At 47.0% G+C, this 27,676-nt stretch overlaps 1 protein-coding gene across 1 annotated transcript; it reads left to right on the forward strand.

Annotated features, from left to right (window-relative positions):
* The first annotated feature begins 1,726 nt into the window (after positions 1–1,726).
* On the forward strand, positions 1,727–27,676 carry LOC140403915 (ciliary microtubule inner protein 4-like). Its single transcript, XM_072492156.1, has 7 exons — positions 1,727–1,756; positions 1,872–1,896; positions 10,017–10,118; positions 17,931–18,406; positions 21,097–21,232; positions 23,552–23,662; positions 27,562–27,676. The coding sequence occupies exons 3-7, from the start codon at positions 10,043–10,045 to the stop codon at positions 27,642–27,644; spliced, it is 882 nt and encodes a 293-aa protein (XP_072348257.1). The 5' UTR covers positions 1,727–1,756; positions 1,872–1,896; positions 10,017–10,042; the 3' UTR covers positions 27,645–27,676.

A 27,676-nucleotide genomic window follows, 5' to 3' on the forward strand; every position in this document is an offset into this window, starting at 1 on the left:
AGTAACTTTTTCGAGGGTTCTCGCAGCGAAGCTAATAGCTTAAGGATTGAAGTTTTCATAATTTCTCAGTGGTGCGCACACTGCAGAGGTTATCTGGCGCACGTTCTGAAGTTGATGTCCGGTTAAGTGGGACAATGCGGGCCGGTAGGGTGGCACAGTAGCACAGTGGTTAGCACTGTTGCTTCACAGCACCGGGGTCCCAGGTTCGACTCCTGGCTTGGGTCACTGTCTGTGCAGAGTCTGCACGTTCTCCCTGTGTCTGCGTGGGTTTGCTCCAGTTTCCTCCCACAAGTGCCGAAAGACGTGCTGTTAGGTAATTTGGACATTCTGAATTCTCCCTCTGTGTACCCGAACAGATGCCGGAATGTGGCGACTAGGGGATTTTCACAGTAACTTCATTGCAGTGCTAATGTAAGCCTACTTGTGACAATAAAAATTATTATTGTTCCACTGCAAAATCAGGGCCATTGTTTGCATTGCTTTGAGAAGATACCAGTGCATCAAAATTTCTTCAGCGGCCTCAACTCTGTTAAGCCCTGCTTAGTTTTCTTTGTAGAAGAGGGACAATGAGGATAAACTTTTTCACCCAGAGGGAGGTGGTGGGCGTCTGGAATTCGCTGCCTAAATTGATGGTTGGGATTGAATCGTTCAACTCATTCAAATGGTACCTGGATCTACATCAGAAGTGCTGTAACCTGCAAAGCTGTGGACCAGACGCTGGAAAATGGGATTATAATGAGTGGCGATATCACTTTTCATCCTTTTGTCTAGGTTTAGCTCAGTTGGCTAGACAGCTGGTTTGTGATGCAGAACGAGGCCAGCAGTGCAGGTTCAATTCCCGTACCAGCTGAGAATTCTGAATTCTCCCTCTGTGTACTCGAACAGGCGCCTGAATGTGGCGACTAGGGGCTTTTCACAGTAACTTCATTGCAATGTTAATGTAAGTTGGCTTGTGACAAAGATTATTAATAAAGATTATCAAGCCAGAGATGAGGTATGATGATGCCTTTTTGTGTCAGTTTGGATCGTGTACGTCCTTCTGGAGACCATGAATTAGCTTCAATTGGAATTGAATTTTGGAGCAAGCAATGAGATGGATTAAGAGTTTACCCTATCCACTCTGACACTTTAAAGACACCTGTGTCTTTAAAGATAGGATTTTAAAAACATTTAAGAAGTTATTCCTTGTTGAATGAATAAAATGAGCGGCCAGTTTTTTTTTTCTCTCTTTGACCTGTACGCACACGATGGGCTGAATGGCTTATTTTCTGCACTGTAACTTTTCCATGGCTCGAAAAGGAAGGTTGGTGGTCCCCTCCCATCCCATCCGGCGTTAGATTTGGCATAAGAAAGTACTGGAGGGGAATGTTGCATTCTCCACCGCGCCCCCCCCCCCCCCCCGCGCCCCCCCCCCCCCCCCCCCCGCCCGCCCCCAACCTTGGAAGTAGTGGCAGCATTCTCAATCGATCCCAAGAGGAAAATTCCCCTCCTTTTTGGGGGGATGCCTTTTTGCTATTCCAGGCTGGTGATGTTCTTTCATGGAATGTTGATCACTGTTCCCCTGGCAACGTTCGATACTTTTTAGGCCACGTGACTGGCTGGCCCCCTCTTGGTTGGTGGAGCCAACCTGTAACCCAAGTCCTGATTGGCGACGCGACGAAGTTGCAACACAGCCCAAGTTAATACCGGCAGGAGAGGAGCTGCAGCTGAATTTGGTTGGGACTGGCAATGGATCCGGAATGTCCTCAGTTTCAAGGTTGGTTATTTCACGGACCTGAACACCCTAAAACAATGTTTTTTTTAGAGAGAAACTGTTGATCATGTAAAATGAAATACTTAATCCTGTTTTCTTAAAAAAAAATCTTTTTCAGTGTCTGGTAAGGCCAAACTTTGCAGGTAAACGCACGTTTTCGTGAGGCTCGTTCGGAACACCTTGATGGGGCGCTTGAGCTCAATTAGACCTGTAGTTTCTTTGTTTGCAACAAGGCATCAGCAACGCCGGAAATCCGAGGTTGAAAAATCCGTTAGGTTCCCAGCTACTCAAAAGCCTCTTTTGAAATGATTTGAGGGGGGAAAAAGGGGGAGAGGATGAAGGAAGGTGAAAGTGTAGTTTGATGAAGTGGGAGCGAGGATGTGCAATAACTGTAGAACAGAAGTTCATAAGATATAGGAGCAGAATTAGGCCGTTCGGCCCATCGAGCCCGCTCTGCCATTCAATACCATCATGGCTGATCTCATCCTGGCTCAACTCCAGCGTCCTGCCCGTTCTCCATAACCCTTCAACCCATTACCAATTCAAAATCTGTCCAACTCCTCAAATTTACTCACTGTCCCTGCATCCAATGCACTCTGGGGTAGCAAATTCCACAGATTCACAACCCTTTAGGAGAAGTAGTTTCTCTTTAACTCTGTTTTAAATTTGCTACCTCTTATCTTAAGACTATGACCTCTAGTTCTAAAATGCCCCACAAAGGGAAAGCACCTGCTCCACGTCTACTTTATCCATACCGTTTATCATCTTGTAATTCTTCTAACCTCGAGAGACATTTGAAGCAGAAACGGAAATGACAAAGGTGGAATATACAAGGGTCAGTCTGCATTTGGAAATAGGCATGAAGTTCTTAAGGCCAGAAATAAGGTGGGGGTGGTTGGTGGTGATTATAAAGGGAAACTGCACTGGAACCCCGATATCGAGGAGCAAAATGGAGGCCACTGCTGTAAAGGGTTAACATCAGAAGCACCTGATACTAATGTAATGATGTAGCATCACCTGCTTGAATAACCTCCTGAGGAGAGCCTAATATGTATTTGTAGCTGTAAATAAAGAATAATAGTTTCAACAAACTATAGTCTCCAGCAGCTTACTTTGGGGGAATAGACGAGCCCCAAAGAATCTAGTCCAAACTCTAAACACTTGATAAAACATGGTGGCAGCGGGCAGTGAGGAAAAGGCTAAGGGAATGTCCTGGCAGCTACAGAACTGGCAAGAGATGCTTAAATGAAGGACGCAAGGGACAGATTCAAAGCGCACACAGAAAGGAGGAACACCTCAGGTGCAGCAAGATGCAAGCTGAGAGGTAGACCCAGAATCTGGACAACAGGAGCACTAACCAGAATAAACAACCAACACCAATGAAGGAGCAGCTCTCCAGGGCTTGGTACAAACATGGAATCCACACTACCGCTCCCAGATCATTCCAGAGTGCTGAAAGTTTGCAACTAGACCAGCACTGTGACAACTGGAAGAGGGGGTTTCCAGATCTAGAACTGCTTCTGGTCTGCACAGAAAAGTATAAAAAGGGTCAGGTCAATACATTACTCTATGCAGTTGGAGCTATTGCCGATGGCATAATAGTAAGATGGAGTCGATAAGACTTCCACTCCTTAAGTCCTGCAACCATTCAATTAATTTTTCTATATTTTTGAAAAAAATAATTCTCAGGCAAAATTTAACCAGTGAAGCAAAGACCAGGTGAGAGCATTAAAACCAAGACGTGGAAGAACTACAGGGAGAGAAAAAACTTTCCTCTGAAACCTTCCTAAGTAAATAGAAAATAAATCCTGGAGCATTGAACTTGTAGTGGATGGACGCCCCACAGAAGTTTTAAATTAGACATTGGTGCAGGGGTTTCTGTCCGATCGAATAAAGTATCATAGATCATAGAATTTACAGTGCAGAAGGAGGCCATTCGGCCCATCGAGTCTGCACCGGCTCTTGGAAAGAGCACCCTACCCAAGGTCCACACCTCCACCCTATCCCCGTACCCAGTAACCCCACCCAACACTAAGGGCAATTTTGGACACTATGGGCAATTTAGTATGGCCAATCCACCTAACCCGCACATCTTTGGACTGTGGGAGGAAACCGGAGGAAACCCACGCACACACTGGGAGGATGTGCAGACTCCGCACAGACAGTGACCCAAGTCAGGAATCGAACCTGGGACCCTGGAGCTGTGAAGCAATTGTGCTAACCACTGTGCTACCGTGCTGCCCACATGACTCAAGCACTTCATCCATCAAATTTCAGGGTCCAGGTGGGACATCAGTGAAAGTCTTAGGCCAAAAATTGAAATACACAGATAGAAAAATGATTAAAGCTCCTATATGTCATCCAGAATCTTCTTTGAGAATCAGGAAGGCATATTTAAAATTAAAGCTCATCTATAAAGTTGATGAAGCTGCTGATAAACATGACGGCAGTACATTCGGGAATGAATGACCAAGATTATTTACACATTTAGGAAGACAATACCATATTACCCTAACTGCTGATGCTAAACCAATTTGCCTCTTCACACCGGGGGGCAAGTCCGTCACCCACTCTTGGGCACAGTCGAGGGTGAAATCAAGAACATGTTGCAAGAGTTATCACACCAGTAACCATGACAACAAAACTGTGTTCAGGAACACACTGGTGAGGCCACAACTGGAGTATTGTGTGCAGTTCTGGTCACCACATTTGAGAAAGAGTGCAGAGGAGATTTACAAGAATGTTGCCTGGGCTAGATAAGTGTAGCCAAGAGGAGAGATGAGGTTGGGGTTATTTCCCTTGGAGTAAAGAAGGCTGAGGGGTGACTTAATCGAGGTGTACAAAATTATGAGGGGAAGAGATAGATTGGACCAAATAAAATTGTTTCCCTTGATGGAGAATTCTAGAACCAGGGGAAATTTAAGAAGAACCTTTTTACCCAGAGAGTCTGGAATTCGCTGCCCAAATTAGTGGTGGAGGCAGAGACCTTAAACTCTTTTACAAAGCATCTGGATCTGCACCTTCAGTGCTGTAAGATACGGGGCTATGGACTGAGCGCAGGGACGTGGGATTAGAAAGGGCACCTCGGTGTCCTCGGGCTGTCATGTACAAGATGGGCAGAATGGCCTCCTTCTGTGCTATAACATCTCTATGATTCTCTGAATTGCCACGGTCACAAAGTAAAACAGCTCAATTATAATCTACCTGGATGTAACTCAACTAAACAAATCAGTGGAAGCCGATGGGCTCGGTGAAAGAGAGCCTTGCTAAACAAGCACAGCGTACTCCATTCATCCAATTGGATTCAAATAGTGGATTTCGGCTCGTGAAGCAATCATTCAATTGCAAAGAGAATTTATGCAGCCCATCTCACTCTGGACATTGTGATGCCAGACAATGATCCGCAATTTGCAAATGAATTATTCCAAAATTTTGCAAAAGATTATGGATTAATTTGTGTGGCCAGCTCACCTCGGTATCCTCAAGCAAATGGAGAAGCTGAGGGAGGTGTGTGAACCATCAAAGTCTTAATGAAGAAAATTGAAGATCTTAATTGGGCTCTCCTGGGTTACCAAACTTTTCTGCCACAAAATTGTTTCCCACCATCAGAGTTGTTAACGGGATGGATTTTGCCGACACACTTGCCTGCTCGGCAACAGAAAATAAAACCAAATGTTGCCCCGAATGACATCGAGAGGAAGGATAGAGAAACAAATAAGCTCGTAACTTTAACTTCAGGCGCAGGGCACAAAGCTTCTCAGTGCTGCAACCCTTGGGGAGAGGGGGAGGGTATGAGCCCAACAGAAAAAGGCATAATAATCCAGCTCCATAACTGAGGTCATCCAGGATTGGGACAGATGGGCGGCAAGGTGTGCAGTGGTTAGCAATGATGCCTCACGACGCTGAAGACCCGGGTTCGATACCAGCCCTGGCCCTAGGTCGCTGTCCGTGTAGAGTTTGCACATTCTCCCCGTCTGCGTGGGTCTCACCCCCACAACCCAAAGATGCAGCACGGTAGCATTGTGGATAGCACAATTGCTTCACAGCTCCAGGGTCCCAGGTTCGATTCCCGGCTTGGGTCACTGTCTGTGTGGAGTCTGCACATTCTCCCCGTGTGTGCGTGGGTTTCCTCCGGGTGCTCCGGTTTCCTCCCACAGTCCAAAGATGTGCAGATTAGGTGGATTGGCCATGCTAAATTACCCTTAGTGTCCAAAGTTGCCCTTAGTGTTGGATGGGGTTACTGGGTTATGGGGATAAGGTGGAGGTGTGGGCTTGGGTAGGGTGCTCTTTCCAAGAGCTGGTGCAGACTCGATGGGCCGAATGGCCTCCTTCTGCACTGTAAATTCTATGATGCGCAGTATAGGTGGATTGGTCACGCTAAATAGCCCCTTAATTGGAAATTTAAAAAAAGGATTGAGACAGACCTGGGAACTGTAGGGAGAAACCGCAGTGCCTAATCCCCTTGGAAAGAAAGCCAATAAAACTTGGGCTTACTGATGGAGATAAAGAAGAAAAAATAAAAGCTCTACAGCCACCTAGGAGAAGGAGACTCACATCGACAGGGCGAGTGCAAAATGTCCTTGACTTAGGAAAGAACAAGATTGGGCAAGACACATCAGGGAGCTAATCCTGTAAAGTCTGAGACATTGGCAGGGCTATAGAGGAAGGTGTACATAATTGGGCTAAAGCCTTGGGAGTAGACGTGGAGCAAAGGGTTAGCATCATAAACACGTGATGCCGACGTAATGGTGATGATTGAGCACCAGAACTCTGGAGCAAGGAGACGTTCCAATCTCATGCAGAGTGATCCCAGAATGTATATGGTATCCGTAAATAAACGGCAATGGGTTAAACAAACTACAGCCCTGAGCAGCTTACTTTGGGAGAATAGACAGGCCCCAGCGAACTCCATCCCGAGCACATGACAAAACAACGACTAACATTCCTCCTCCCTGTATCGAGCATCGGCTTATCACGTTGTGAAATCTCCTTTAGGGGGAGAAGTCAGTAAAGACCCTGCATTGCTGTCAGGTAAAAGGACGAAACAACACCATATATGAGACATGCTATTAATGGTGCAGCAAGCGTCAGGGACCATGTGGCCTCCTCGTGTTTCTATGTTCTTTTCATTTCAATAGTTTTAAAAAAAATTTAGCGGGACCCACGCAGACACTGGGAGAATGTGCAAACTCCACACGGATCGTGACCTGGGGCAAGGATCGAACCTGGGTCCTCAGTGCCGTGAGGCAGCAGTGCTAACCACCGTGCTACCCCTTTCCATTCCAATTGGACTCACTCTTTAAGTACATCTAACTACTGCAAAAAATGGATATCTTACGATTTGCGCAAAATGGAGAGCTTAATTACGATCTGGGTAAGGCAGCACTATATAGAGTAAAACATGGGATCTGCTGAATATTGGGTATGTTTTGTGAGAGTTTTCCTGAATGTCTGCAAATTCCGAGAATTCCAGAATAATACAGCACAGAAGAGGCCCTTCTGCCCGTCGATGCTGCACCGATGCATGAAAAACACCTGACCTGCCTACCTTTTTAAAAATATATTTAGAGGACCCAAGTATTATTTTTTTTCCAATTAAGGGACAATTTACCGTGGCCAATCCACCTAACCTGCACATTTTTGGGTTGTGGGGGCGAAACCCACGCAGACACGGGGAGAATGTGCAAACTCCACACGGACAGTGACCCAGGGCCAGGATTCGAACCCAGGTCCTCCGTCCCAGTGCTAACCACTGCGCCACATGCCGCCCCTGACCTGCCTACCTAATCCCATTCGCCAGCACGTGGCCCATAGCCTTGAATGTTATGATGTGCCAAATGCTCATCCAAGTACTTTTTATAGGATGTGAGGCCACCCGCCTCTACCACCCTCCCAGGCAGTGCTTTCCAGACCGTCACCACCCTCTGGGTAAAAATGCTTTTCCTCAAATCTCTCTTAAACCTCCTGCCCTCACCTTGAATTTATGTCCCCTCGTAACAGATCCTTCAACTAAGGGGAACAGCTGTTCCCTATCCACGCTGTCCATGCCCCTCATAATCTTGTTCACCTCGATCAGGTCGCCCCTCTGTCTTCTCTGCTCCAACAAAAACAACCCAAGCCTATCCAACCTCTCTACATAACTTAAATGTTCCATCCCAGGCAACATCCTGGGTGAATCTCCTCTGCACCCCCTCCAGTGCAATCACATCCTTCCTACAATCTGGCGAGCAGAATTGCACACAGTACTCCAGCTGTGGCCTCACCAAAGTTCGAGACAGCTCCAACATGACCTCCCTGCTTTTGTAATCTGCCACGCCTCGATTGGTAAAGGCAAGTGTCCCATGTGCCTTTTTCACCACCTTACTAACCTGCCCTTCTGCTTTCAGAGATCTATGGACAAACATTCCCAAGGCCCTTTGTTCCTTGGAACTTCTGAATGTCAGCGAATTCATTGAATACCTCCATTCATTTAATAGTTCCTTGTCACAATACTCCTTCCAAAGTGTATCACCTCCCAGTTTTCAGGGTTAAATTCCATCTGCCACTTTTCTGCCCATTTGACCATCCCATCGATATCTTCCCGTAAACCAAGACACTCAACCTCACAATTAACCACTCGGCCAGTCTTTGTGTCATCTGCACGCTTACTGATCCTACCCCCGCATAGTCATCTATGTTGTTTATATAAATAACAAACAATAGGGGGCCCAGCACAGATCCCTGTGGTAGCCCACTGGACACTGGTGTCCAGTCACTAAAGCAGCTGCCTGTCATCGCCCTCTGTCTCCTACAGCAAAGCCAATTTTGAATCCACCTTATCAGGTTACCCTGTATCCCCTGTGCATTTGCCTCCTCCCGAAGTCTCTAATATGGGACCTTATCAAAGACTTTGCTGAAATCCATATAAACTACATCAGCTGCATTACCCTCATCTACACACCTGGTCACATGGTCAAAAACCTCAATCAAATTTATTAGGCATGACCTCCCTGTGACAAAGCCATGCTGACTATCCCTGATCAAACCTTGCCTCTCCATGTGGAGATAGATTCTCTCCTTCAGAATTTTCTCCAATTGTTTCCCTACCACTGACACGAGACTCATTGGTCTGTAGCTCCATGGCTTATCTCTACAACCTCTCTGAAATGGTGGGACCACATTAGCTGTTGCCCAGTCCTCTGGCCCCTCCCCCGTGGCCAGAGAGGAATTCTAAATGTGTGTCAGAGCCCCTGCAATCTCCTCCCTCGCCTCCCACCGCATCCTGGGACACAATTCATCCAGACCTGCAGATTTGTCCACTTTTAAGCCTGCCAACACCTCCAATACCTTGTCGCTCCCTATGACAATTTGCTCAAGAGCCTCACTGTCTCTCTCCCCAAGTTCCATAACTACCTCCTCATTGGGTGAAGACAGATGTGAAGTATTAGTTCCAACAACCTACCAATGACCTCTGGCTCCACCCACATATAACCCCCTTGGTCCCTATGGGCCCCACTCTTTTCCTGGTTATCCTCTTCCCATTGATATACTTAAATAAATAAAATAATTAACCTTTATTGTCGCAAGTAGGCTTACATTAACACTGCAGTGAAGTTACTGTGAAAAGCTCCTAGGCGCCACATTCCGGCACCTGTTCGGGAGAATTCAGAATTCTCAGCTGGTACGGGAATTGAACCCGCGCTGCTGCTTATAGAATATCTTGGGATTTTCCCTACTTTTACCCGCCACAGCTTTCTCATATCCCCTCGTTGCACTCCTAATTGCTTTCTTAAGCTCCACCCAGCACTTTCTGTACTCCACTAATGCCTCCGTCGATTTGCTCCCCTTGTACTTGCTAAAAGCCACTCCTTCTCATCGAATCCTGAATGTCTCTGGTCATCCATGGTTCTCTGGGCTTGTTACTCCTTCCTATTACCCTGGAGGGAACATATTGGGCCTGTACCCTCCCCATTTCCTTTTTGAACGACCCCCCTCCCCCTCATTGCTCTTCAGCAGATATCCCCACAAGTAACTCTTTCCAGTCTACCTTGGCCAGATCCTGCCTTATTTTACTGAAATCCGCTTTTCCCCAAAAACCTTTTTTTTTTGCAAATGATAAACCTTTTTTTCCAGCTTGTAATGGCTGTCACCTTGTGGAGCAGCCTCTCGTACAAGAGTTGCCCTCACTGGGATGAGGTTGTTAAAGTTACGAAATGCTTAAGGAAGCTCAACAAGTCTTGACTTTCAGAGTTTCTTTTTCTAAAAAAAAAATGTGTTTTTCTAGATGTGCTGATAAAACCTGAAAGTGCAATGAGCGATGGAGGCCAGAGATACCCTGGTCGAACCCTCTTTGGCACAACGTTGGATAGCAAAGGTTACTTTCAAGGTAAAGAACTGCATAAATTATAAGGATGTTGCACTATTAACTATTATTGTTTGCAAAATTAAAGCAAGAGAGATTGTGTTGGATTACCATTGTACTGATTTTCACCTTGAAATATTTCTTCCATCAGCACATGTACTAATGACCCTCACAGCCACTTTCTCTCATGTACTGTGGCTACAAAAGTAGGTCAGAGAGAAGCGCATCTACTGCTCCCCAAAGCCTTTCCACCAGCTACAAAGCACTGGTGCAATGGAATACTCTCTGCTTAAAACACTCGAGAAGCTTGACAACATCGAGGAAAAAACAGCCCGCTTGATCGGCACCCTGTGCGCTACCATTTGTTTATTCACTCCCTCCACCACTGCCGCACCGTGACCGTATTGTACCATCTGCAAGCTGCCCTTCAGCAACTTGTCAAGGCTCCTTCAACAGCATCTCCCAAACCCATGCCCTCGACTACCCAGAAGGACGAGGGTAGCAGACACATGGGAACATCACCGCCTGCAAATTCTCCTCCAAGTCACACTATTCTGACCTGGAACTGTATCATCTTTCCTTCACTGTCGCTTGGTCATAATCTGGAACACTCTGCCTAACAGCACTGGGGGCGACACAGTGGTTAGCACTGCTGCCTCACAACACCAGGGTTTCGGTTTGATTCCGGACTTGGGGAAACTATCTGTGTGGAGTTTGCACATTCTCGCCGTGTCTGCGTGGGTTTCCTCCGGGTGCTCCGGTTTCCTCCCATAGTCCAGAGATCTGCAGGTTAGGCGGATTGGCCGTGCTAAATTGCCCCTTAGTATCCAAAGGTGTGCAGGTTATGAGGGGTTATGGGAATAGGGGGCGGGGGTGGAAGTGGGCCTAGGTAGGGTGCTCTTTCGGAGTGTGTGCAGACTCGATGGGCTGAATGGCATCCCTCTGTGCTGTAGGAATTCTGTGACTGCACCATGTGGACTGCAATGCTTCAGGAAGGTAGCTAAGCACTGCTTTCTCGAGGACAATTAGGGGCGGGCAATAAACGCTGGCCTCACCCGATGTTATCTCTCCAGAGAACCTTGGATTAATGGCTCATCCTTGTGTGTGTTAGTTGTGGCTCAGTGGTGGGCACCCTCACCTCTGAGGCAGAAGGTCGTGGATTCGAGTCCAACTCCAGACACTTGAGGTGTAGGTTCTGGGATGGCACTCCAGCCCCGGTACTGAGGGAACTCCGAATTGTTGAAGGTGCCATCTCATCTGCTTGCTCAGGTGGAAGTCTTGAGGACGAGCAGTTGAGTTTTCCCTGCTGTCTTGCTGAAATTTACCCCTCAGCATTAGTAAAACAGATTATCCAGTAATGATCACCTTGCTGTGTAGCACTATGTTCCTATGTAATAGTGACCCACTTCTAAAGTACTTCTTTGGTTGTAAAGTGTTTTTAGCGCACCATGAGACTGTGAAAGGCACTTTATAAATTCAAGCCTCCGCTTTCATCCCCTACTTTAGATAAACACCAAGGGCTCGGAAGAGTCATTAACTTCTTTTTGAAAAGATTCGGAACGAGACAAAGGAATATGGAGAAACCTGAAGAGGGTCTTGCCCTTGAATTAAAAGAAAAGATAGTAAAGCAGAGAATTTAACGCAGGCGTTCAAAAAAGACAACAAGCATTTTAATTGTTTTTCAAAACTGATTTGGCCTTGTTGGCAGCAACGCATCCATACTCCACCTGACCCTCCGGTGAGGGAGGATCACGTTGTCAAAGCTGCTGTCTTCCGAGTGAGATTAAACCATGCCCTCCCCCGTCAGCCTGCTTGGTTGGAGTGAAAGATACTACTTGAGAAAACTACCCTGGTGTTCCGTGTCCTGGTTACCTTTCCATAGAATCCCTACAGAACCGGAGGAGGCCATCGAGGTCTGCACCGAAAGAGCCCTCTACCATGGCCCATTCCCCGTCCTATCCCTGTAACCCCGCTCATTGGTCATGGCCGATCCACCTAACTTGCAAATCTTTGGACTGTGGGAGGAAACCGGAGTACCCGGAGGAAACCCACGCACGCATGGGGGGAGAAAGTGGGAGGCAGGTTCAATTGAGGCATTCAAGAGGGTGTTAGATGATTACTTGACTAGAAATATGAAATGAAATGAATGAAAATGAAATGAAAATCGCTTATTGGCACGAGTAGGCTTCAATGAAGTTACTGTGAAAAGCCCCTAGTCGCCACATTCCGGTGCCTGTTCGGGGAGGCTGGTACGGGAATTGGACCGTGCTGCTGGCCTGCTTGGTCTGCTTTAAAAGCCAGCGATTTAGCCCAGTGTGCTAAACAATGTGCAGGGGTATGGCACTAAGTCACGATGCTCGTTTGGAGAATCGGGACAGACACGATGGGCCGAATGGTCGCCTCCTACGCCGCAACAACTCTGATTCTGTGATTCATTTTGTTTTACTGCTTGTAAGGCAAACCCTTAGCATCTCCCTTTGGTGAATAACTTGAGGTTGAGACTCTTTTTCCCTACGTAACCTGTGGAAATGCAGGATCTACCACTAGGTGTGGAAACAGGTTTAGACTGATCATACTCCACATGTGGGATAAAACCTCGCAACTGGCCGACAAAGCAAATCAGTCGGTCAATCATTCCAAGTATATTCAAACTCCCTTTCCATGGCTGAAAGGAAAGATTGCACAGCACACAGTGCCATCCTGTTGCCAACTAATTATTCCATTATACAGTGAATGGTAGAACCCTCAAGAGTATTGACAGTCAGAGAGATCTAGGTGTACAGGTCCACAGGTCACTGAAAGGGGCAACACAGGTGGAGAAGGTAGTCAAGAAGACATACGGCGTGCTTGCCTTCATTGGCCGGGGCATTGAGTATAAAAATTGGCAAGTCCTGTTACAGCTACATAGAACCTTAGTTAGGCCACACTTGGAGTATGGTGTTCAATTCTGGTCGCCACACTACCTGAAGGATGTGGAGGCTTTAGAGAGGGTGCAGAAGAAATTTTCCAGGATGTTGCCTGGTATGTAGGGCATTAGCTATGAGGAGCGGTTGAATAAACTCGGTTTGTTCTCACTGGAACGACGGAGGTTGAGGGGCGACCTGATAGAGGTCTACAAAATTATGAGGGGCATAGACAGAGTGGATAGTCAGAGGCTTTTCCCCAGGGTAGAGGGGTCAATTACTAGGGGGCATAGGTTTAAGGTGAGAGGGGCAAGGTTTAGAGTAGATGTACGAGGCAAGTTTTTTACAGAGTAGTGGGTGCCTGGAACTCGCTGCCGGAGGAGGTGGTGGTAGCAGTGACGATAGTGACGTTTAAGGGGCATCTTGACAAATACATGAATAGGATGGGAATAGAGGGATACGGACCCCGGAAGTGTAGAAGATTTTAGTTTAGATGGGCAGCATGGTCAGCGCGGGCTTGGAGGGCCGAAGGGCCTGTTCCTGTGCTGTACATTTCTTTGTTCTTTGTTCCATTATTGTAGTGTCAGCCATGGCTCAGTCTCTCCAGCCGGAGTCACAAATTTCTGGGTTCAAGTACCATCCCAGGACTTGAACACAAATCCAAAGATGGCACACCATTGCAGTGCTGAGGGGCATTGCCCCATCAGAGGTACCGTCCTTCAGGTGAGATACTGAACCCAGGCCCATCTGCCTGCTTGGGATTTTCTTCATTCTTTCCTGGGATGTGGGTATCGCTGGGCAAGGCCAGCATTTGTTGCCCACCCCTAATTACCCTTGAACTGAGAGGCTTGCCAGGGCATTTCAGAAGGGCAGTTAAGATGTCAACTGCATTGCTGTGGGGTTCTGGAGTCACTTGTAGGCCAGACCGGGTAAGGATGGCAGATTTCCTTCCCTAAAGGGCATGAGTGCACCAGATGGGTTTCCACACCGGCAGTGTTCGTTTTGTGGCCGCCATTACTGAAACGAGTGAGGTATTATCACACAAGAAGGGTTAATGAAATGTATACCAGCAGCCACTAGAGGGAGCTAGTCCTCGGAGTATATAAGGAATGACGCTGAGCCTTGTGGGAAAGAAGATGCAGAAGGACAGATGAAGGCAGTAGCAGCAGGAGTGAGGAATTATCTAGAGAGAGAGAGTAGTTGTACATTTGAGAGTTCTGCAGTTAGAGATAGCACAGTTTAATATGGAAACCTTCTACTTGGGGATGTGAACGAATCTTAGTAGTGTAATAAATGAATAGTTTAGTTCGTTACCAAAGGATTGTGTTCTTTGATCAACACTATGCATCCAAGTGTTGCTCGTTTTAGCCTTAGTTTATTTGCTCTAATTCTGTCACCTTTGCTCATGAGTCGCCAGGTATCTTTCTGATACCGCCACGTGGTTCAAGTCCAAGTAATGATTAATATTGCAACACACCGCTTAGCAAGAGTTAAATCAATGCTCATTTATTATATACAGCAATAATTACTTATACAATAATTCTACTTCTAGACTACTACCTACCACTAACAGGCCAATACTTAACTTTGGAAATGGCTCACCAGGTCAGGGAAACAAATGGCCTTTCGAATTGGTTCTGAGCCTGCGGGATTCAAAAGCTGGTACAAGTCGATAGTCAGGAGTGTCTATCTGGTAGCGATCGCTGGAGTAAAACTTACGGTCTCTTGTAGAAGGGTCTCGAAGGTTGCGAGCAGGAGAAGAAGGGTCGAGTTGAACTTGGCCCCTATTCTTATAGTCCCCAGGGGCTTCCCGCCTCTTGGGGCGGACCTTGTACCTGGTTCCAAGTAATTGGACTTGGTCCCAATCACTTGGTTCGATATGCTCCAATACTGGAGCGATTCCTTGATCGAGGGGTGGTCGTTTACCTTTCTTTGTGTCAGCTCCTGCTGGCGCCGAAAGGTCTGGGTCGGCTTTATGTTGCTAATTTGTAGCAATTGTTCCCGGGGATGGCTGCTTAATATGCAGATGGCTGGGTTGTTGTGATGTTGATGGCTGCAGGTATCGGTCTGGACTGACGTCCCCAGAGGCGAATACACTGTTTTACCTGTTGGCTGATTTTCCCATCAGCCTCTTCCGTTCGCCATTTTAAATCAGGGTTTGACCATTCTAATCGGGAGTCAGCCATTTTACATGGCTACACAAGCCATCCTGGTAAAGCAAAATAGAGAACACAACAATGAAATTTCAAGTCCAGGTCAGATTATTTTTTTAAAAATTAGCTGAATTTAAATTTCATCAGCTGACGTCTCCCCAAGATGGATAGAAAAGATCCCACGACTCATATTTGAAAGAAGAGGAGGGGAGTTATTTCCGATGTCCTGGTCAATATTTATCTCTCAATTAACATTATAAAAAAAGTGGATTATTTGATCATTATCTTGCTGAATGCGGATTGGCTGCCACGTTTCCGAGCTTACAACAGTGACTACATTTCAAAAAGTTTAGACTGAAGCGTGTTATATTACTATATGTAATATATATATTACTCTTTTAATTCAGCTGAATTGTTGAAATTGAGCCATAGTCTTCTTGTAAAGATAAAGTAATTTATTGAATAATATAAATTAATATTGTGAGTTCTTTTTATTTAATACTCAACTAGTAAAACAAATAAACAATTGTAGATATAACTAATTAAATTATATAATACAATACTTTGATAACTAATAACTTCTTCTTCTCTCTAGCTTTCTTACATCTGTTCTCTCTGCAATACTATTTTAAAAAAATATTTTTTTATTAAAGTTTTGCAAAGTTTTTCATAAATAGTAATAATCCTAACACAGCAAAATAGAGTGAACACTAACATAGTGCAAAAAGAGAATATACAATAGCAATTGACTAGACGTGACCCCACGCGCCTCAGTCTTCCCACACCCTCCCAACGGAGCACTCACCCCCATTCCCCTATGGGACGCTGCTGCTGACGTTTTAATTTTCCCTGAGAAGCCATCGGACGGTATTATGCCCCCGCTCAACAGCAGCAGCTCTGTACACTTGGCAAAATTATTTACACGCATAAGTAGGCATCTGTTCGTGGTGTTGTCGTCCCTTGCTTCTCCCAGACGGAGTTCGCTGCCGTTGTCGTCTCATTCCGCTTCTGCGGCCCTCCCGTCTTCCCCGTTTTCTCTGTTCCTGTGGATGTTAAGTTTGTTAACGTTTCCCTGCCTCGCCCCTCCCCCTCCCTGGCCCTCCTCTATTGTTCCGTCTCTTCCCTCTACGCCCCCTCTCCCCGCTCCTGCCCCCCCCGTGTTTCGCCTTTCCTTCCTCTTAGATTTAGCTGTGTGTGTCCCCCCCCTCCCCCCCCCTCTCCCGGTCTATCTCTCCCTCTCATGCTTTGGCTACTTTCCCCTGATTCTTGGCTACCTGGCTATTGTTCTGCTTGTTTGTTGGCCACAAACAGGTCCCGGAAGAATTGGGTGAATGGCTCCCACGTTCTGTGGAAGCCGTCGTCTGACCCTCGGATGGCGAATTTGATTTTCTCCATTTGGAGAGATTCCAAGAGGTCGGACAGCCAGTCTGCAGCTTTGGGTGATGCTGCTGACCGCCAGCCGAACAGGATTCTATGGCGGGCGATCAGGGAGGCAAAGGCAAGGGCGTCTGCCCTCCTCCCCGGGAATAGATCTGGCTGGTCTGAAACCCCGAAGACCGCCACTTTCGGGCATGGCTCCACCCCCACCCCCACCACCTTGGACATTGCCTCGAAGAAGGCTGTCCAGTACTCCACAAGTCTGGGGCAGGACCAGAACATGTGGGCGTGGTTGGCTGGGCCTCCTTGGCACCGCTGACATCTGTCCTCCACCTTCGGGAAGAGCCTACTCATACGGGTTGTTGTTAAGTGGGCTCTATGTACCACTTTTAGTTGCGTCAGGCTGAGCCTTGCGCACGTGGAGGTGGAGTTGACCCTATGCAGTGCTTCGCTCGAGAGTACCCACCCTATTTCGATCCTCAGGTCCTCCTCCCACTTCATTCTTGTTGCGTCCAGTACGGTGTCTGCCCCTTCTACCAGTCGGTCATACATGTCACTCCAGTTTCCTTTATCTAGTATGCTTGTGTCCAGTAGCTCTTCCAGCAGTCTCTGTCGTGGTGGTTGTGGGTATATCCCTGTCTCCTTTCGTAGGAAGTTTTTTAGTTGCAGGTACCTTAGCTCGTTCCCCCTGGCTAGCTGGAATTTCTCTCTCAGTTCGCCCAGTGTTGCGATCCTGCCGTCCGTGTATAGGTCCCTGACTGTCAGTGTCCTTCTATCCTGTCCCCACCTTTTGAAGGTGGCGTCAGTCAGCGCTGGCATGAACCTATGGTTGTTACAGATGGGAGCTTTACCCGACATTCTGGTCAGGCCAAATTGTTGCCGTAGTTGGTTCCAGGACTGGAGGGTGGCTATTATCACCGGGCTGCTGGAGTGTGTTTTGGGTGGGGATGGGAGCGCCATCGTGGCGAGGGCCCGGAGGGAGGTCCCCATGCAGGAGGCCTCTTCTGCGCACACCCATTCGGCCGTCGCCGCTCAGTGGTAAAGTTGTAGGTTTGGGAGGGCAAGTCCCCCCCTGGATTTTGTTTTTTGTAAGACCTTCTTTGGGATCCTAGCATTTCCCCCCCCCCCCCATACGAACGGCATGATTAGTTTGTCTAGTGCTTTGAAAAAGGCCCTCTCTGCAATCCTGACACACACGCCTGTAAGAAAGAGCGGGAAAACTATTTATATAGGTCCTGATAGTGAGACATCTAGTGTTCAATTGCCTGTACTACCTTTACATAGACTGATCATGTATTATGATGTACCGAGATCACTACAAACTGCTTTTAAGGTGTCTGGTTGTGGTAAAATGTGCTGTGGAAATGCAAAGCCCTTCTCTTTTATTTTCCTTTCAATTGCAGGGTTATCAGAGGAAGAACAAGCTTCTGCTGTGCCAGGTGAAGCCCAGGCAAATCGCCAACCAGTGCCTCGGTTGGAAAAACGGCAGGGCAGCTTTTGCAAGACTGAATCGGACAGGGCTCCTATGCGAGGGCGGGAAGGGGGGAGCAGCCTTGATGCCTCGAGAATCATGAGCCCCAAATCAGGAAGTGCCAAGGCGGCAAGAGGCACCAGATATCACGACAAGGATTGCAAGTCGGAACTGAAGGAGTCTTGCACAACAGTGCCACCTAGCTGCGATGGAAGGATCAGTGAGATGCAATTTGATGGCGACAGATCCCCTGTGGCCAGCACCCCACGATCGACGACTGATGGCGTACAGTCGCCACGTGAGACTCTAAAGCAGCGTCCCAATCAAAAAGAGGAGTGCGTAATTCCCCAAAATATCAAGCATAAGTTTGGGAGCCAACTCATGGACGAGCTCCTAACGGATGACGAGGTTGGTGAGGAAATGAGAAAAAAAAGGCAATTACCGCGGATGCTGGAATCGGAAACAGCAACAGAAAATGCTGGACAATCTCAGCAGGTCCGACAGCGTCTGTGGAGAGAGAAGGGAGCTGATGTTTCCAGTCTGGATGACTCTTTGTCAAAGCTCTGACAAAGAGCCTCAGCTTTGACAGAAATGTTCGCCACAAATGCTGTCAGACCTGCTGAGATTGTCCAGTATTATTTTTTATATTTGTTTATGGGATCTGAGTGTCACTGGATGGGTCAGCATTTGTTGCCCATCCCTGAGGGCATTTAAGAGTCAAGCACATTGCCGTGCACCTGGAGTCACATGTCCGCCAGACCTGGTATGGACGACGGATTTCCTTCCCTAAAGGACATTAGTGAACCAAATGTGTTTTTATGACAATCGACACTGGTTTCATGGTCACCTTTTATACTTTTGATTCACGATTTGTTTTTTTATTGAATTCAAATTTCAATTGTTAGTTTGGGAAGAATACCTGTGGAGTTGGCTTCTACCCATAAGACAGTGACTGATGGACACATTAGCATAGTGGTGATGTTACTGGACTAATAATCCAGAGGCCCTGCTTAATGCTCCAGAAACAAGAGTTCAAATCCCACCGTGGCTCCCCAAGGGAATTTAAATTCACATTTAGCTAGTAAATTTGGATCTCCGTAATCCAAATGCTCAGGGATGGTGACCAAGAAACTACCAGATTGTCAAATAACAGGTTCAGTAATGCCCTTGAGGGGAGGAACTGTGCCATCCTTGCCCAGTATGGCCTAGACATGACCTCTGACCCACAACAATGTGATGGACTCCAATCTGAATGGGCCTAGCAAGCCCTGAGTTGCATGAAACCACATCAGAAAAGTCAAAAGGACCGCGTGGCTCGAGAAGGTAGCTCAGCCCCATCCTTTCACGGGAATTTGGGGATGGGCAATAAATGCTGACCCTGCTAGTGATTCCCAAAAATGAATTTTCTTTAAAATCACCCAATTCTCCAGGCTATTAAACCTTCTTTCTCGCCTCTATTTTTGTTCTACAACCCTTATTTAGCATGTCTCCACATTTAACCCCTTCCTTTCACTCCAAGACGTTGTCTATGAAGGAAAGCTTTGCATTAGTAATCCTAGACGCTAAGACTCATTGAGCCAAGTAGTTTAATACTGGAGATCAAGACAACACCCTTATCCCCATACTGAATGGAATATCATTATTTTCTGCATAGTATTTGAATACATTAAGCTACACCCTGATCCTGTAAATCTTCAATTCCTTTATGAAGCATTCAATTGGAAGGAATGGATTATTATTTTATTGGAAATCTACTCCATCAATTCTGCATTAGGAACTTCCTGCTCCCTCCTCGCCCATCCTAAATTTCTAATCTCCATTGGCCTGTTGCTGTTAAATCAACCCTATCTCAAATGTGTACCACTCTCGCCTCAGGGCACGAAGGTGGAGGCTTCAGGTCATAAACCACAGACATGAGCGCCTCCTCCACACAGGCACTCCTCATTCAGTATTGAGGGAGTGCTGCCCTGTCAAAGATGTCTTTTGGATGAGATGCGAATCCAAGACGCCTCAGGTGGACATCCCATGATGCAATTCAAAGATGACCAGAGGAGTTAAATATTGGTCTCTCCACCAACAGATCATGGAGGTCTTGTGGCGAGTGGATCTGAGCCAGACGTTCTGGGTTCAAGTCCCGCCCCAGGACTTAACGGTCAAACCCGCAACCTGGCCAAACAGGTTGAATATCAACCTGCAAACTCTTTCCAGCATACACCAATGGCAGGCGGTAAGAGTGGGAGAGACGCCTGGTCAGCCATGTTTGATGCGGAGTGGCGCCCCCTCAAGCTATTAGCCCCCGGCGACGGACTAGCGACCTGTTCCGGGAATTACTAGCGATGGAAGCAGATGAAAGTGTGCCTGAGTGCCCCGTTAGGTACGGGAAGAGAAATGACAACAACCAACTGGACATTTAGCAATTAAAATTTGTTTTTGGAATCTTGCTGTGCACTAATTGGTTGCTGTGTTTCTTATATTACATCAGTGAATATTTCTTTCTCCCTTTTATTCCCTCCCTCCTGCTCCTCTGCCCCCCCCCCCCCCCCGGTTTACATTTGTGTCTTTCCACTAAGTGCCAATGCACTAGGGCGGTGTTTTATTTAAGTGCCTCATAATTATGATACTTATGTACCTTTTAAGGCTTTTCCAGGTTTTGAAGTGCTGGGTAATTACAGGGCGGGGAAAAAAGCTCCAAAAGCATTTTCTCAGTAAAGGGCCAGCTGTTAACTGTGAGCCTCGACCCCCTGCCTTTGGGCCATCAGTAAATTGCGTTGTTGCAGGGCTACACTTGAGTCTAGTTGGTGTTGATTATCCACCTCCCCCAGGGGAATGTAGCTGCTAAATGTGGCCCAAATTCACTCGGTGATGATGCCTGAGTAGAATTAGGCCCAGACGTTCAATGGGTTAACAGGTGAAGATTGGTCACCTTTGGGTGAGGTACCAGAGACAGATAATGAGCCTGCAGTTGTTTCCCGTAGGATTCCGTTACTCCCGACCCTCTTTTCCTCCCCGCCGCCTCCAGAGAAAATAGGAAAAGGAATGTTATTTGATCTGTCTGATCATACAGCCAATGCGGTGACTTGCGTCTTGTTTCTGTGAAGGTTAACAAGTTCATGAAACAGAAGGAGATGTCATCCAAGAGATCGGATTCCTTAACTCAGCCACAGGAGAAGCCCTCTGATCATATAAATTGGTATGAAAGAATCGGCTATCCTCTCCGCTGTAACATCTTTCCAGGTACCGCCCATTCCTAATCCAAGTCTGACGTAGAATATTCACTGAAAGCGTTCACTTTGTTAATGCCGAAATATTAATTCAGTTAAAGAGAAGAGGAAAGAAGCACATGTTTCATAGGCTGTAAAGCACTTGACAGCATCGTTAGGTCTTGAACAGCGCTATGTAAGTGCAAAATTCTTCATGACCATTCCCTGACGATTCAGCAGGTTCATTGATTACAATTTGTATTTCAGTAAAGCACTTGCAAAATGGCTGGCATTTGTTGCTAATTCCTAATTAGGGAAGGTGGTGGTGAGCTGCCTTCTTGAGCCGCTGCAGTCCATGTGGTGTAGGTACACCCACTGTGCTGTTAGGGAGGGAGTTCCAGGATTTCGGTCCAGCGACAGTGAAGGAACGGCCGATATATTTCCAAGTCAGTTTGGTGAGTGGCTCGAAGGGGCAAGTCCAGGTGGTGGTGTTTCCATACATCTGCTGCTCTTGTTCTTCTAGGTGGCAGAGGCCGTGGGTATGGAAGGTGCTGTCGAAGGAGCCTTGGTGAGTTGTTGCTGTGTGACTTGAAGGTGGTACCGTTCCAGCAGCCAGCCAATGGGGTTTCCCATTGTGGCCACCCCCACGCTGTAGGAAAATCCGTGGGTGTGAGTGCGCTGCTGGCGAAGAGAAGGATCCCGCCGATGGAGATTCCCGCCCGGAGATATTTAATTTTTAGGATCTAGTGTGCACTGCCTGAAGGGATGATGGAAGCAGATTCAGTAGGAACTTTCAAAAAGGCAATAGGATAAGTACTTAGGGGGAAAATGTTGTGGAGAGCTATGGGGAAAGATCAGAACGATCATTGTAAAATTCTTCCAAAGAGCCGGCATCGACACAATGAACCAAATGATTTTGTATCGGGCATGTGTGGATCTGTAAAGCTCCTCTCTCTTCCCAAACCCTGCACCTTAGATGCACAGCACGCTTGGATAACATTACAATCATATTAGACAAAATTTGGACTTTCTACACCTCAGAATCTCCACTCCATCTTCTTTGTAACTGGGGCTGAAAATGATTGACCAACCGGAACTTTAGGTGTATCGTATTAAAGTGCGCAAGTATTCCATTTGACATAGCTACAGTATCTGAATACATGCGCCGTATAAAATATCAGCGCGGGAGGGGCAAGGGGCAGGTATTAATTGGTATCACCCACTATGCAAAGGGAATCGATAAGCTTGGATTTGGGGATGGTAGCATATAGTTGTATTGTTTCTGAACTGGTGATCCATAGATCTGGACTAATGCGCGAGAGTTGCGAGTTCAAATCTCACCATGGCGGCTTACCACCACCTTCTCAAGGGCAGTTAGGGATGGGCAATAAATGACGGCCTAGCCAGCTCACACTCACATCTGGTGAGTGAATAAAAAAAGGCTGAGCAAAATTTAGATTGATTTTACAAATCTGGAATAAAATGTCAGTTTTATGAGTAATAATCAGGAAATTACCGGATTGTTGTAAAAATCCATCTGGTTCACGAATGTCCTTTGGGGAAGGAAATCTGCCATCCTAACCTGGTCTGTCCTAATAATAATAATCAGTGTCACAAGTAGATTTACATTAACACTGCAATGAAGTTACTGTGAAAATCCCCTCGACATCACACTCTGGCGCCTGTTCGGGTACACAGAGGGAGAATTCAGAATGTCCAATTCACCTAACAAGCATGTCTTTCGGGATTTGTGGGAGGAAACCGGAGCACCCGGAGGAAACCCACGCAGGCACGGGGGAGAACGTGCAGACTCCGGACAGACGGTGACCCAAGCCGGGAATCGAACCCGGGTCCCTGAAGCTGTGAAGCAACAGTGCTAACCACTATGCTCCCATGGCGCCCTACATGTGACTCCAGATCCACAGCAATGTGGTCGACTCTTAACTGCTCTCTGGAATGGCCCAGCAAGCCACTCTGTATAGGCAGTTCACCTTCTCGAGGGTATTTGGGGATGGGCAATTAATGCTGGCCTTGCCAGTCTCGCTCACGAGCCAGGGTGGAATTTAACAAGAAGGATGGGTTGATGGCTGGAAAGCCACATATTAGATTTCCAAGCCAGCCAAAGCTTCAACTCAAAATTGTAAATACTGGCGGGTACGTTTCTGCCCCTTCCGTTCCGGTAGGTTGGGACTTTCCTCTCCCTGTATTGAAGCTGACGTCCGTTTCCGTGGGAAGGCGAATTTCTGACTGTTAATTTGAAAACGGACACAGCTACAGAGTGTGAACAGTCGGCAGCAGCGTTCTGCTGGCATGTGTGTTAATCTATTATTGATGCTTCATTTTGGGATGTCAGGTGACTCGGGAGAATGGAAGAGTGAGGCACAATCCACCTACACGAAAGAGGTGCATCACCGCTTTAAACACGACCCAGAACACTGGCACGGGAGAACGACCGATCAATTGGGTACAGTATCATTTCTAACCAATTGCCCCCCTCCTTCCTCCTCCATGGGTCATTCTTTTCTCCAAATACAATTCCCAGTCTCGTCCATGATCCCTTGTAGCAAGAATGTGAATGAGTAAAGTTAATGGGGTGAGAGGGGGAGGTGCCTCTTACTAGTTGTACCCCTTTCGTCCATCAAGGCCACCCCCCCCCCCCCCCACCCTCACCCTTGCACCTAACCCACAGTTGGGCTCTGTTTGGGCAGTCAGCAGTTACTGCCACCACCCATGAACCCCCGACCAAATGCCCAATCTTCACCTGAGACTTGATGGGATTCCCTTTTTTGGGCGTTGCATCCGTCCGTCCGTCATTGGCTAGATCAGGGACTCTGGCTCTTGCTACCCATCGCTGGCTGTCTGTAACCAATCATTGGTGATCCTGTCATTGGCTCTGCTGAAATTGACTAGTACAGCAAAGATTGTGGGGTGGGTGGTGGTGGTGATGGAGGAGGAGGGGGGGGGGGGGGGGGGGAAGATGGTGATTGATTGACTTCCTTATCTTGTTAATCCATCAAGGAAGCATGAAGCAAGCTGTCCTACATGCAGCAGGAAAAGACTGTGAACACCCAGCGAGCCAGGCAGCATTCGGGGATGTGCAATTCTTGCTTTCCCACTCTTTCTGTTAACTTGCACCCCCTCCTAATTTGCACACCAGCCTAAAACTTAAATCTGGTGCTCTCACCTTCTGGCAGGCACGTGTACACAAGAGGATACAAAGAGTTTGCCGGAAGATATAGACAGATTAAGCGAGTAGGCAAAAAAAATTGGCAGATGGAGTGTACCGTGTGAAAATGTGAACTTGTCCACTTTGGCGGGAAGGATAGATACGCAGAATATTACTTAATTGGTGTGCGAGTATAGAACGCTGCGGTACAGAGGGATCTGGGAGTCCTTGTACATGAATAACAAAAGGTCAGCGTTCAAGTGCAGCGAGTAATTCAGAAAGTAAATGGAATGTTGGGCTTTATTGCGGGGGGAATGGAGTATAAAAGTAGGCACGTCTTGATACAAGAGCATTAGTGAGACCAATTAGTATAATGTACCATTTTGGTCACCTTACTTGAGGAGGGACGTACCTACATCGGGGAAAGCTCCGAGAAGATTCACTAGGCTAATTCCTGGGATGAAGGGATTGCCTTATGAGGAAACATTGAGCAGGTGCGGCTTATCCACTTCTTGGATTTCAGAAGAATGGGAGATGATCGTATTGAAAGGTATGAGATTCTGAGGGGGCCGGACAGGGTAGATGCTAAGAGGATGCTACCCACCCGTCCCCATGGGGCAATCTGGAAATAAGTGGTCCCCCATTTAAGATATAGATGAGGAGGAATTTCTTCTCCCAGAGGGTATGTTAGTGTTCAGAATTCTCTTCCCCAGAGAGTGGCGGTGGCTGGGGCACTGAATTTATTTAAGGCTGAGTTCGACAATTTTTGTTTTTAAATTTAAGAGTACCCAATTCATTTTTTCCAATGAAGGGGCAATTTAGCATGGCCAATCCACCTAGCCTGCACATCTTTGAGTTGTGGGGGCGAAACCCACGCAAACACGGGGAGAATGTGCAAACTCCACACGGACAGTGACCCAGAGCCGGGATCGAACCTGGGACCTCGGCGGAGTTCGACAACTTTTGATTGACAAGGGAATTGAGGATTATGGGAACAGACAGGGAAGTGGAATTAAGGCCACATCAGAGCAGTCACGATCTTATTGCCTGGCAGAACGTGCTCGAGCGGCTCGATGGCCAATTTTGCTCCTATTTCTTGCTTTGCAGTTTCTCATGTTTGCTGAAAAAAAAAGAGACATTTTGCCAAAGCTTTGTGTCCAACAATCGTCAGGATCGCCCACAAGAATACCATTGTTAGGGGAAACAACAAATACATGAGAAGAGAATGCTGATTGGTTGGCAAGTAAACTCTGGTTGGTAAAGGAGTTGACATGGAGAATGCACCAGTTGATGGTGACTGACAGTCAACTGCCAAGCATTGTTTGACATTTGAACCAGGCAGCTTGACTCTCTGGTTAAGGAATTGCCCTGAGGAATGAACCAGCAAATGGCTATCATTTACTTTGTTTGGCTGAAACAGGCACAGTTTGTGTCCATGTTCTTTCGGTCTACAAAGAACAGGTGTGTATTAACATATGTAGCTTCCAGCGTGTAGCTTCCAGTACACGCAATTGCACGGACAATTTTAAATTGGTTGTCAGTGTAATTCTTAGCACACTGAGGATTATTTAGCAAATGTTGGTGCAATCATGGGCTGATTTGATTTACCATAGAATTTACAGTGCAGAAGGAGGCCATTCTGCCCATCCAGTCTGCACCGGCTCTTGGAAAGAGCACCCTACCCAAGGTCAACACCTCTACCCTATCCCCATAACCCAACCCAACACTAAGGGCAATTTTTGGACACTAAGGGCAATTTAGCATGGCCAATCCACCTAACCTGCACATCTTTGGACCGTGGGAGGAAACCGGAGCACCCGGAGGAAACCCACGCAGACACGGGGAGGATGTGCAGACTCCACACGGACAGTGACCCAAGCCGGATTTGAACCTGGGACCCTGGAGCTGTGAAGCAATTGTGCTGTCCACAATGCTACCGTGCTGCCCTTATGTACACACATTGCGCCTGTTTCAGTTAAACACGACGCATGACAGCCATTTGCTGGTTCATTTCTCAGGGCAACGCAATCAGCTGCCTGGTTTAAATTTCAAACAATGCTTAGAAGTTAACTGTCAGTCGCCACCAACTGGTGCATTCTCTATGACAATGCTTCTACTAATCAAAGTCCAGTTTCTAACCAATCGATACTCTCTTTTCGTATCGTATACATTTGTTGTTTCCCCTTTGGTATTCTTGTGAATTGTCCTGATGAGTACAAACCAAAAAGCTTTGACCAAATGTCTATTTTTTTCAGCAACAGCCAACTTCTGTACTACCAAATGACTAATTTCACATGTTGTTTGACCCCTCCTGTTGTCTGCCCGTTTGTTCTTTTCCTGACGCCCCACCTGCTTGTCTTTGCCGCTGTTAAATCCCTTAACTACTTCAAAAAGGTTGGGGCCGAATAAGTTAACTCTCGTTTCTCTCTCCACAGATGCTGCCTGACCCTCTGAGTATTTCCAGTATTTTGTCTCCCTATTTTCACATTTTCCCCATCTGTAGAGTTTTGCTTTCGTTGCCTCAAACGCTGCACTCGAAAGAGTGACCAGGTCCTTTTCCAAAGTCTTTAACCTCATCCAGTCAGTCCAATGATCTCAATTGTTTGTCTGAGGACATGTTGAGGGCAGCCCAGGCAGTTTCACTCGCCAGAATTGTGCGACGGTGTCCCCAGGCGGCTGGTAACTCATCTCTTGGTTGCTAAGAACGGAATGATGGGATTGTGAACAATGGCGAACTCTTGCCCTTCAAAGTGTTGCCCAGCAACACCCTGGGAGCTGGCCAAACCCACGTTTCTGGTGTATCTTTTGGATTGGCGGATGGGGGGGTTGGAGGACTTTGCGTTTTCCACTCAAACCAGTCAGTGAGTTGAGGGGATCTGGTTTAGTTCAGTTGACTGGGCAGCTGAGCGAGGCCAACAGCGCGGGTTCAATCCCCGTACCGGCTGAGGTTATCCATGACCTTCTCAACCTTGGCTGAGATGTTGTGACCCTCAGGTTAAATCACCACCGGTCAGCTCTTCCCCCTCAAAAGGGGAAAGCAGCCTATGGTCATCTGGGACTATGGCGATGTTACTTTACTAATTGGAGATTCTTCACTCCTTTGTCTTTCAACATCTTAAAAAAATAAGGTTAAGGAACATGATTCAATTCACAAGTTTGCATCCTGACACTAGCAAGGTTGTCTGTCATCTTTTTAGGTCATTGGGTTGAAATGAGTATTGTTCATCGGAAAATGAAGAAAGCATTAGAACAGCTGGAGAAACAATCGGAGAATTCTTAGAACAACCAAGAACATAAAAGTATGAAACAAAA

Source organism: Scyliorhinus torazame, chromosome 29 (assembly GCF_047496885.1).
Source record: "Scyliorhinus torazame isolate Kashiwa2021f chromosome 29, sScyTor2.1, whole genome shotgun sequence".
NCBI lineage: Eukaryota > Metazoa > Chordata > Chondrichthyes > Carcharhiniformes > Scyliorhinidae > Scyliorhinus > Scyliorhinus torazame.

Coding starts and splice junctions, on each gene's coding strand:
- LOC140403915 (XM_072492156.1), top strand. CDS start 10,043: ATGAGCGATGGAGGCCAGAGATACCCTGGTCGAACCCTCTTTGGCACA. Junction 18,407..21,096: donor AGCTCCTAACGGATGACGAG/GTTGGTGAGGAA, acceptor GTTTCTGTGAAG/GTTAACAAGTTCATGAAACA. Junction 23,663..27,561: donor GAGAACGACCGATCAATTGG/GTACAGTATCAT, acceptor TCATCTTTTTAG/GTCATTGGGTTGAAATGAGT.